This window comes from Eulemur rufifrons, chromosome 18, assembly GCF_041146395.1.
Source record: "Eulemur rufifrons isolate Redbay chromosome 18, OSU_ERuf_1, whole genome shotgun sequence".
Taxonomy (NCBI): Eukaryota; Metazoa; Chordata; class Mammalia; order Primates; family Lemuridae; genus Eulemur; species Eulemur rufifrons.
Genome location: NC_091000.1, coordinates 61,067,920 through 61,080,313, shown reverse-complemented (window position 1 = coordinate 61,080,313; position 12,394 = coordinate 61,067,920). Strand labels below are relative to the sequence as shown.

Genomic DNA, 12,394 nt, shown 5'->3' with positions numbered 1-12,394 from the left:
GCGTTACAGGACCGTTTCTGGTGACGGGTTACTCTGAGTGGGAGGGAGGGAGGGAGGGAGAAGTTGCACCAGTTCTGAGGTCTTCAGAGGTCAGCATCACCTCAATGCTAATCAAAGCATTCAGTTAACAGATTAACCTAATAGCAATATATTAATATATTCCAGGTATAAATGATTTATAAACTCAAAAGAAATTAGTTTATGCTAAAACATATATAACTTTCAATTCAGTCTTTGCTTTAAAACAAGCGAATCTGTTAGGCTAGTATATATGCTTTAAGTTACTCTATTGTGCTTTCTTGTTCATCACTCCATTGGCTGCAGTGAAGTAGGCTTTGGAAAATCCGTTCTTCACTTCTTTCACTGCAGGTGGCTCTTGCGTATCTTTCTTCATAGGCTTTTTTCGGTATGTCTGGTGGATGTGTATATTTTGAAAAGAAAAAGAAAAGGATCCTTTAATAAGACTTTGTCTCTAACATTCCACATAGTTAGAACATGATTTGGGGGGGGGGCTGGACTTTCTAGTAAGAATTCATGTTTGTAATATGACCATTTTTAAGCCTTTAAAGATAAAAATAAGGTAAAAACCAAGAAAATGCATGAATTTCAATGAGTATTAGGTCAGGATTTGTATATTCTGGGATGAGTATTCAAATTATTCTGCATTAGTTGCTTACTTGGAAAGGATATAACTTTAGGAAAATGAAAGGGCGGCCTTGCAAAAACAATAGGAAAATACCTAATCCCACAATTTCCCCAGTCACGGTTAAAGATCAAGCCTATGAGTTGGCTAACAGGTACCCCGCAGGAGTTCCGTTTTGCACTTCTGAAAAAGCTGAATGAACGGAAAAGAGATGTAAATCTCTCTCTTCCAAAACTTTTTTTTTTCCTGCAAATCTGCTTTTACAGAGTTCTCCTGTTTACAGCAGGAGACTGAGCTACTGCCTCAACCAAATCCTGAGGACAGAGTCACATCTCCTGTGATAATGCCTTCTCCAAGGAAGGACAGGAAACCAACTTTTGGACTCTGACATCCTTGCAGTTTTTGTTATCCACTGACAACATCACTATTGTTTCCTTCTCTTGTCCCCCTTAAAATCAGCCAGCCACTTGGCCTTGCTGCTGGCATCTTCCTTCTCTCTCTTTGGGATGCCACGTTTCTCTCTCTCTCTCTCCTTCTAAAGGATAAAATAAATTTTACTTTTATATATCTTAATCTCGGAGTGAGAAATCTTTGTCTATCCGTGCCATGAGCACCTACTAAGGCTTCCCACCCTAAGAGAAAATACAGAACTCAAGTGAAAAAGTGCTGTTATTTTAAAACAACTAGTACCTGGGGGTTCTGGCTTGATTTGGTTTTTGGCATATCATTTTGACAAAATACCTGATCTCTCATCTCATTTTTATTTTTTGAAAAGCAATAGTATTAACAAGGGTCAAGACTGAAGTTATATATACTCAACTTTAGAACTAAAATTCAATCTTAACCAGCATTTAGGTTTAAAGCTTTGAATTCTATCATTTACCCTTGCTAGGCTCTATGCTGCTTTTCAGTTTTCAACACCAAACACCAAAAGGACCCCCTTAGCTTTCCTCTAACACGCAGCGTGTGTGCACGTGTGTGTGTCTTTGCTTGGTCCCATCATTAATTATTTCTTTAAAAATTCTCAAAGGAAACTTTTATCTCTCATAACAGACAAAGCCTAGTCAGTCCAATTTCAGAAACAAGATCTGAAAAGCTGTTAAAACTTCAGTTCCCACAGTTTTACATTGTCTAAAACCCCTGAGTTGACTTCCAGCAAATGCAAACTGGAAAATATGAAAGTATTTCTTGTTTGTCTGAAAAAGAAAATACAACTGAATGCAACTTCAAAAGTACTGTTTTGAATAGAAATTTTTTAAAAAAAGTTTTCCATTTCCCTAGCCCACCAAGGAGAACAATTTAAAATCTACAACCACCTGAGGCCTGTTCTGTTACAGCTTTCATTGTTTCTTACATAATAGAGTTGCTTTGAAATTCCATTTTGAAGTTGTCTTCCACTTAAATTGTTAATTAAAGAAAATGACGTTTGATAAAGAAAAAGTCAATGTAACCTTTCCACACTGGTTTGCCTTAAAGGAATTTTTTCCAAATGAACAGTGAGTCTACAACATCAGCGTAGCTGATATGAGGACAATAATTTAATATTAAATTCAGTAAGCCCATGTTTTTATCCATTTACATAAATTTCCTAGATCTATCTTACTATATATGTTTAACTTTCAGATGTGAGACTTTGATAGCACAGTGCAAATACATGATGCGAGTTAAGAACTGTATGTATAATCCAATAATATTTTTGATAAAACTTTATATGCATGCATTAAAAATGTTTTAAAGATTTAACAGTTAAGATTATTAACTGTGGTTATCCTTCAAGGAGGGGAGAGGAGGTAGGAACACAAGTTTCACTTTTTACTTTGTGTACCTCTGTTATTTGAATTTATCAATTAGCATGTGCTACTATAATATTTAATTAATCAGTAAAATTAAATATATAATGCAAAAGTGCACAGTCTATTATGTATTACTGTTGAATATTTGCATTCCACATACCTGAATGTAAAAATTTAAGAACAGGATGACTAATGTCAGCATGTAAGAGGACTGGAAGATGAGACAACCGAAGGGAAAGCCACACGGTTTCACGACAGCACTCATGGTGTGCGTGATGGTGAGCACGAACTGTACCTGCAGGGTGGCAGACAGGGCAGCGTTGTGAACAAGCGAGGCAGAGCCACATGCACACTGCGGGGAAGCTTCATCAGTTTGGACTGGAGGTCATTACATTAAGGGAAATAAGCCAGGCACAGAAAGACACATCTCACATGTTCTCATAGCTGGGAGCTAAAAGAACTGATCTCATGGATGTAGAAAATAGAATGATAGATAGCAGAGGCTGGGAAGGGGTGGGGCGTGAAGAGAGGTTGGTTAATGGGACAAGCATACAGTTAGATAGAAGGAATAAGTTCTAATGCTCACTGGCAGAGTAGGGTGAGTATAGTTAATGTATTGTGTATTTCAAAATAGCTAGAAGAGGATTGAAATGTTCCTAACATAGAAATGACAAGTGCTTGAGGGTGATGGATATCCTAAATACCCCGACTCAATCATTACAGTCTATGGATGTAATAAAATATCCCATGTACCCCATAAATATGTACAAATGTGTTAATTAAAGAAATAATAAAAAAAAATCAACTATGACTCTCGGAATTTGCAGGAATAAAACAAAATGCTAAAGCAGGCCACTATCGTATCCAGAAATTTAGTTGAAATTATATTAGCAAATATGTAAAACTGCCCATTTTTCTCATGGAAAAGTAGCAGTTAAAATTAGACAAAAATGATTTGACTTATACATTAACTTAAAAAATATTCACCTACATTCCAAATCAAGGCAGTTCCACGATAAGCTAGTTACATATACAAAGGACATTTTAGGCCATTTTTAGAGAAAAATAGGCAGCTTCGTTATACATAGAAAAGCCTGTGACTTCTAAGAAGACTGAGATTTCTGTTTCCTTTCCTGATTCACAGGCCCCATAGAGAAGAGCTGAAAGAAAGCATCACATACCAGTTGAGCCTGTGTGAGATATTTCTTCCACCAAAGATACTTGTGCATAGACGGAAACACAGAAAGTCCGTAGTAGGAGTACATAAGAATGTGGATAAAACTGTTCAGTGTTGGTCCAAAGAAACCTATAAAGCACAGTATAAAAATTACTACTTCTAGAAAGTAGGATTGTTCATCCTTTGTGAGATTCTTCCTCTGCTTTGTAATTGAAAATGAGTAACAAATACAGAGTTCACAATGATAAATTCCCCGGTGATCGTGCCGTTTGCAGCCTAGACAGGACGAACCTGGGATAGTTTTTCTGCCAGAGCGCTCACCAAACAGGTAGTTCCTTATCTACAAAGGTTTTACTGTCTCTTTAACTGTAATTTCTATCAGCTGGGACAAAAAATATTAAAGCTAGAGGCAGAATTTCTCTGAAAGAATTGTTTTTGCTTTAGTTAAACCTTTCATGAGACACTCTGTACCAAGAGCCTTTTGCACATGGCTGAACAGGATGCTAGAGAAACAAAGCAAATATATTACTCTTCATAATTAAGTAAATAAATTCTACCTGAAACAGGCTTAGGAACCAGGAGATGCCGGCGAAAGTGAGACTAGGCAGGAGAGAGAAGACTGAGATGAGGAGGAACTGGCCAGTGAGACCTTGCCAGTAATTGGGCTGTCTCAGGGCTTTTAAGGACAAGGGATTATCTGAAGTCCAGTTCCCTGCCACTCACCTCATGAAGAGTCTTCTCTACAACTGCTGCCAACGTGGGAGAATGGTGTATCAGAAAAGGCTATGTTCTATGCTGGGTCAACTAAGGGCTGAAAAGGATTTAGCTGCAAGAGGTGAGATGCCAGAGATGGATTATTTCCTGGAATTAAGGAACTCATTGTTGTGAGCATTAACCAATCAATATGAGAAAATGCTCAGAACCGTGCTGACCACAAAGTGAATGCTATACAAGTGTTAGCTTGGGATCCAAATGGTTGGTCTGTGAACTATCAACCCTATGGTGGGAGAGACTACGGCATTAGAGGACCATTTATTAGCTATGTCCCCTTGGATACATTACTTTGACCTGTAAAGTTTTACTTTCTCATCTGGAAAATAAGTATAATAATAATTACCTCCTAATGTTGTGATGAGATTAACTGAGATAATACACTATATGAATATGCTGGTTTAATCAATTTAAATTCTCTAGCCTGGTTTTCTAGACCTAGATTAGCAATCTGGAGAGATAAATGCAAATCGATAAGAAACAAAAGGTACAATACCATGCATATGGTAAGCAAGCCCTAAACATATATTGGCTGGAATAAGCTGTTATGCACTTGAATGTATAAAAGTTTCAGAGTACCAAGTAGCACAGGACTGGGCGACATTTCTTTACCTACTTGAGTTTTCATTTCCATCAGTTGATGAACAGTGAATAGTTATTGCTTATAATTTTTATAATCTTGAACAGAAATTGTCACACATATTCACAGGACTATGTCTTTACACAGTAATGATTTAAGGTTTAGATGCTTATTTGTAATGAAACTTGACAGTCATAAAAAGTACTTAACCTTGGTAATTCTCCTCTGATATTGATTATAGTCTTCCCTCCTTAGTAACAAAACTCAAGACACTAGATTCCATCCATCTGAGAGGAGGGTGAAAGATTTCTGTCTGCCCTCTGCACCCCAGGGATTTCCTTCCTCACGCTCTAGTTTCCAGTGGCACCTTCACAGTCACTGCTATCTTCCAAATATCCTGAGCATTTAATAGCTCTACAAGGTCCTAAATCTTAGGGAAAAATTATTTGAAGTTTTACATGTTCAGATCTTTCATAGAATATTTTAAAATTCTTGGGTACCAGACAGAATCAAATAGAAAGTGCTGTTCTCTCTAGCTCAGTATGTCTCAAGCTGTAGGTCATGACTGACCCCATCGTGCATGGTGACGCCAACGTAGTGAGAGTTGTCATCAGCTGTTTATAAAAGTGAAATAAGATTTTTAAATACCACAGTACATCATACAGAGCCAGGGTAAATACTATTTCATAAAATTTTTGTTTTATACAGAACACAAATGAGTGTATTGGATTGTGACATAAAATGTATTTCTTATTGTAGTTCATAGTGGAAAAAAAAAATTGAAAGTCATTGTCCTGGTAAATCACACAGAGATGTAATCTTAATTTTTCAGAATGTAAAAGAAAACCCTAACAGCTGAAACGCTCTAATGTGGTTCACAGTGACATATTTCCATAGGAGCCAAACAGCACAACGGGTTGGAGTGAAACGGCTCCAGCTGGGGTGTGTGCTTCTCAATCTGACATTTGGTGCAGGGAAAATAAAATATTTTTTAAATTTAAGGTTATACTCAGATTTTGCCAGTACCTAGGACCAGAAGCTACATGGCCACTAGCAGACACGTGCTTCCTGTTGGGACGAGCCTCTCGGCCTCCCTTCGCTCTCTCCTGATCTGCACTCGACGCTCAGTACGAGGCAAGCACCAGTGCTCTTGTAAGATCTGCTTCATAGAACTGAAATGAACAGGAGAACTTACTTTGTCCACAGGGTATCCAGTTCAGAACACACCACCAGATGTTAAACATAGAGGCATGATGATAGACGTGAAGAAAAGTAATCTGACTCGTTTTTTTCCGCAGGACAAAGAAAATCGTGTCGAGGAACTCCACTGATTTGGAGAAGTAGTACCACCATAACACCTTGGCTACCTATAAAAATTTAAGAAAAGGAGTGGAGGGGAAAGGGTGAGACATCAAACTGCTCCTGTGCCGCCTGCTGCCCACGCGCGATCCCCGTTGCTTCTCTTTCTCACACTATTAAAACGCTGGCTCACCCGCTGCCTTTGCCTCCAGTTTCTCCTCATTTCAAGCATCCACCTCACTCCAGTGAAAGATATCTTTCCAAAATACACATGTGACCGTGTTACTCCTCTGCACTGACAGAACTAAGCCGCCACTCCTTGCTGGAGGACAAACTCTCCCACGGCCTTGGCCGGCTGCCTGTCCACCGCCCTCCCCTGAGCACCAGACCGAGGCATCCCGGGTGCTGGGACGTGGTGGCACTGACACTCTTCTCCCTGGGTCCTGCACTCTTCCTGCCTCAGGTCTGGCGTCTCCTCATCGCCCTTTGTTAATACTCCACTTAAATGCTACCTTTTCTCTGGAACTTTACCCAGCTCTGTCCTTTTTCTTCTCAGGCTGAACAATGGCTTCTTTATTCCCAAATTACTTTATGCTTCATAATCAAGAGCCACAGCGGTGTAGTTAGTGTTAGGAATCTATCGGTAGATTGCAAATCACTTGAAGGCAGAGACTCCCTTCACATTTGCTCAGTGCCTAGCACTCAACACGTTGTTATTGTTTGTTACACTAAATTATAATTTTTCTCTGCTCCTCTAAACGTCTCATCTGCAGGGAAACACTTTTTTAGTCAAAGGCAAGGTATTTTTAACACTAATATTTAAACATGAGATATTTGTGGAGATATTACATAATTGGAATCTTGAAATTAGAATATCCTGCTCTACTGTCTACTTCCCCAGAAGATAACCATAAGATGTGGTGGCATCCATCTGGATGTTTGATGGGATAGTTGACCTTTAGAAATATTAAACCATAAATAAATAAATACAACCATTAGAGATCACATGGTATCTGAAAATGCCTGGTCTGTGATAATGCATTACAAACAAAATGGGTATAGAAAATTCAATATATCTTTATTTGTATTACATCTTTAAAGATGGACATCTTAATATTAAAGATTTTAGTTGAATGGTTTCTCCTATCTCTTGTTAATAACCCATGTTGTTTAATTATAGAAAATTTCAAACATTCACTAATGCAAGGAGAATAAGCACACTGAACCCTGTCTAGATCCATTATTTCACCAGGAGTTGTAAAACGGTGATTTTCTAATTCTGTCATTACTTATGCATTTTTCTGTTTTATAGAGAACTTTCCCTTTTCATCTATTTGGAAATTCACATATGAAAGGCAAGATAGATGTTTAATTCTTTCCCTTTAATTTTATTTTTCCCTAGAATGAATTGGTGTTCTAGCAACCTTCAAAAGTTAACATTTTTAAGGTATCATTTTAAACTCATGGTTTTTAATATACTTTATATATTCCAATCCATTCCAGTCAGCATTCTTTTTGATAATCAAACTGCCCTATCTTTAACCATTTGGGGTGGGGGGTCCTTTCAAGGTAGCTCCTATATCTTTTTGTCACGACCCTGGTAATCTCTGATAGCTTTGCTTTCTGTCATAAGATGTCTTGGGTTCATCTTCTATGAATATATATTATATATTTCCTGTCCAAACCAGGAAAAGGCCAATCTTCTAAGAACCCTAATCCTTTCTGGTAGAAAATTATATTTAGAGCACAATCTGGGTAATTATTGCTCCTGGTACTAGGTGGTCATAGACTAAGCCTTTTCTATAGACAGAGCTAAAAAATAAGTTGTTGGTTTTTTTTTTTTAAATAAAGTTAATTCTGATGTTTCCAATGTGAATCTATGATTACTGGGTTTTAGTTCAATGTTTTTATTGGCATCTCTTTTTTTCCATATTTTAAATATTAATTCCTAATGATATTATATACTTAATTTATCCTACACTGTATCTGTAACAGTCTCAAAAAAGTGATACAAGTATTTTTATTAACAACAAAAAGTTACTGAATACTGTTAAGATATATCCCACTAGGGATGTCCAGAGAAAAACTGTATTTTTAAAGTCACTTGAAATAATTCTTCTTTGGGTGCTTATGTTACCAGCTTAATAAATACATATATTCATTTAATTTAGTTTGTTTCCAAATTATGGGGGGGAGACTACCTTGCTTTCTTTTACATAACTATAAAACAAAATTAAATTTAAAAACACTTAATTCCAAAATCAAATATAACACAAGGTCCGTTCAGAGAAGTCTACCTTCCATCCTTATCCCCTCTGCCCTGTTACCTCCCCTCCAAAGGAAAGAAAATTATTAGCTTTTGGTTTATTCTCCCATTGTCTCTTTTTAAAAATATAAGCACATACACGTTCATATCATTTCTTGCACAAAAGGTACTATACTATAAACACAGTCTGAAAATTGCTTTTTCACTTAAATCTATCCTGGAGACAATTCTGTAACAGCATAGAATGCCTCTTCCTCATTCCATTCTGTACAGGCATCTGTCACATGGACATACCATGGTTTATTCAGTCAGTCCCTCATAGATGGGCATTTGGGAAACATTTTTATTACCCAGCATTTCTATTAGAACAGGAACTCCTTTCTTATCTAATCCCAGTCCTATCCTCATATCTGGAAGGAGAAAGCCTCCTCCTCTCCTTTTCAACTGATTGGCTTCTAATGGCTCACCCGGACATCAGCTGCTCCTGCACTGGCAAGATCTTGACACTGTAAGTTGTATCCTCCTTCCCAGCTGGAGAGAATGAGCTGCCAAAGAATCAAGAAAAAAAAAAAATCAACATAAAAATTTGAATGCAAAATGAATTTCCCATTCATGTCTCTGATTGGCATCTATTCAAGGTTTGAGTTTGACTCAATCCTATCCTCAAACACATATTATTAAGAGATTTAATTCCTGCTGTTAAACTGAAATCAATGGTTATACATATGAACATATTTTAGTTCTATTTATGTCAGCCAAAATAATAGAATTTAGCTATCATTGGAGCCACAACATTTTATGTAAGGAATTATATACTAGAATGTACCAAGTAAAATGTAGAATTTAATGTAAACAAATGTGAGGAAATTACACTAAAAATTTAATATTTTATATTGGTTTATATATATTTGATTTGATCATCTCAATAATTTTATAAAATATGTATATATTACCCCTTTACAGATATGAAAAACGGGGCTCAGAAAGTTTCCTAAACCATTTTCTTCACTGTATTTATGCTAGTTGGTAATCAATTTATGTCTGATTGATTTAAGATAGATTGATTGTCTATCTTTCCCATCACTCTCAAAAACAAAAATGCTACACAAAATCTATGCCTTTTTGGTTTTTTTTTTACTCACCTTTGTAGCTACAGTTCCTTGCCCAGTACCTGGCACACAGTAAGTACTCAGTAAATATCTGATGAGTAAATGATTTGCTCAAGATTACATGGAAAGTGGGAGAGCGATGATTAGAATTCAGACTTCCTAATTCATTGTTTAGTATTCTTTCCACAACATCATAAGACAATGAGCTTTCAAAAAATTCTTTGTTGAAAATCCTTTTAAAAAATTTTTCTCCCTGTAAAAATTTAAAATTCTAGAATATAGGGCATTTGGTATTGATTTACACACGGTATTATCATAGGCAAAAGGCCTACTGTTTGCTGCTGCTGTCTTAGGTGTGTAAAGGTATAGATCTGTTAAGACACACGTACAGAGCACAGAGGGACTGGATATTAAAGAATTGAACATTAAAAAGATATAGACTAGTAAGTAACATTTAGAATGTTTTAGAACCTTTGAGAGTCTTTTCTTCACTGTCCTGATATGCCTCTCTTTGCTTCTAACAAAAACACCTTTCAGTTAACATCACAATAATTAAAGATTCTCAGGATAAATCAATCCAGTGAGAGAAGAAAACCTTGGATTTTCCTGATGGGATCTATTGCAGCTCAGGTGCCCCCAATTACCCCAGGAGCTTTATGCTCCTGGTTCTCAGCTGGGAACCAGTAACAGGCTAGAGGGGATCTAGGAATACCTTAAAGTATATGTAAATTTTTGTGTGTGCCTACATTTTTCAAACTAAGAAAGTTGTTTAATTCTGTACACAAGGATTAATTAAGAACTTCTATGGTCAGGCTGTAGTTTTGTAGTAAGGGGCCCTAATCTCTACTTTGTATGCTACGATACGGTCTGTAGAGCAACCCCTGAGTGTGGAGAGGACAGGGCATATTCTGTTTCTCCTTGCCATTTCCTGCTTTACTCAGATTCACCCAGGCTGTTCCCATCCCTCTGGCACCTGTGCAGAACTACCTGACAATTTAATAGTATTAATATTACTAGAATTAAGCAGCCAAGCTATAGGAAACTGTGTGTGTCTCACCCTGGACCCTGATCCCCTGATGGTTTGGGTGCAGGAGCCATCCAAACGTATGTGTTGAAGAAAAGGAAACAACGCTGTCGAATTGGGTTAGCCTTAGGGAGTGTGGACTAAATTACTCCAAAATATACCTAGAATCTGTCACCTTCTCCCCAACTCTACCCTAATCCAAGCTGCTAGTATCTGTTGTCTGCAGTACCACAACCGTCTCTTAACTGGACTCTTTGCTTCCATTCTTACCCTCAACTCAACCTCATAGTCCATTTTCCATGTAGCAGCCAGTGATCTATTTAAAAAAGATACAATATCACTCCCCTCATTAAAATCCTCCAATAGCTTTCCACTACGCTTGGAGTACAGGACAAATGCTTCCAAGGGCCTGTGTAATCTGCCGTCTCCCCACCCCGTCTTGATCCAGTTCTCCTCTGCCCACTGTGACATTCCATTTCAGCTCCAATGTCATCTCCTCAGTGAGGTCTGTCCCGCCACCAGCCCATCTTTCTCTTTCCCACGGGGCAAAGGCTGTGTTCTAGAATCTACAACAGAATCCAACGCAACATAGGAACTTCATACATATTTGTTGAAAGACTTAACAATTATTGCAATGACTTCCCAGCCAAAGCAAACATCTGCTGGGGTGTAACAAATTAGCAAGGTTAAATCAATCTGCCACTTAAGTAGTAGTGTCTATTAAACATACCCCTAAAGTGTCAAAGAAAGACCTTATGTCTGCTCTGAAAGAAATGACAATCAAAGAGAAAACTGGGAGGGAATCAATGGTAGTGATTTTGAACTGGGAGAATCAAAAGTGTGAGAAAGAACAGATAAGCAATAGATAAAATTGGTAGCAGGGAATGTGCTCAGTACAGAGATGTTCTGCCTAGAAAAGACAGAAACCATTTTACTTGGTTATTCTAAAACTAAACTGTCGTTCTTGTTCCTGTTGATGCTTACTAATAAACAACCAGCACTTTACAATTTACTCAGCATTTTCACATTTACCAACTGCTACTGCATATCAGTCTGTGAGCTCTTCAAGTGCAGAAGCCATGTCTTATCCATCTTGTACCTTTAGGCTTCCTATTCATAGCACCTAGTAGGAGCTCAATAAATGTTTGCTGAAGAGAACTCATTAGTCCTTACAACTCACTCAAGAGCTATGTAGGATGTTGTACTTCCACTTTACAGGTAAGTTGCCTAAGGTTCAGAGAGCTTAATACACTGAAGGTGACAGGGCTAAAACTTAAACTCATGTCTTCTGACTCCATCAACCCAAGCTCCATCCAGACAGGGAGGTGACTGCTGCCGTGGTCAGACACGCAGGCTGGCCCTTCTGACGCAGATGCTACTTCTGAGAAAAACTCCAAGGAAGACTATCTTTCTTGTTACCATGTAGAGAAAACTAACTCCATAAATTGCTATCTTGCAAGCTCATCTAGTAAGCTAAAATTCACCTAGTAAAAATAAAATAAAATAAAAACAATCCTTTCAGAGTAAGGTAAATTAATGAGCACCTATGTGATATGATTTTAGAGTTGTCAGTGTGGCTTTCCTGACCCCAAATTCCATCTCCTGCATTCTGTTGCCTAAAATTCCATTACCACAGCTTCATTCTAGTCACTTAAGGTAATATTGTTAAGCATTATTAGAATGGTGCATATTAGAATAATGCACAAAATCTGGGTGAGAGAACCTGTATTTT

At 37.5% G+C, this 12,394-nt stretch overlaps 1 protein-coding gene across 1 annotated transcript in view; it reads right to left on the bottom strand.

Annotated features, from left to right (window-relative positions):
• Nucleotides 1-286: 286 nt before the first annotated feature.
• Nucleotides 287-12,394, bottom strand: part of ELOVL2 (ELOVL fatty acid elongase 2) — a 51,325-nt gene continuing 39,217 nt past the window's right edge. The window contains exons 5-9 of the mRNA XM_069493269.1: nt 8,997-9,074; nt 6,160-6,331; nt 3,618-3,742; nt 2,597-2,731; nt 287-412 (exon numbers count right to left, since the gene is read on the bottom strand). Coding sequence (XP_069349370.1) covers nt 287-412; nt 2,597-2,731; nt 3,618-3,742; nt 6,160-6,331; nt 8,997-9,074 — 636 coding nt within the window. The remainder of the gene's footprint in view (nt 413-2,596; nt 2,732-3,617; nt 3,743-6,159; nt 6,332-8,996; nt 9,075-12,394) is intronic.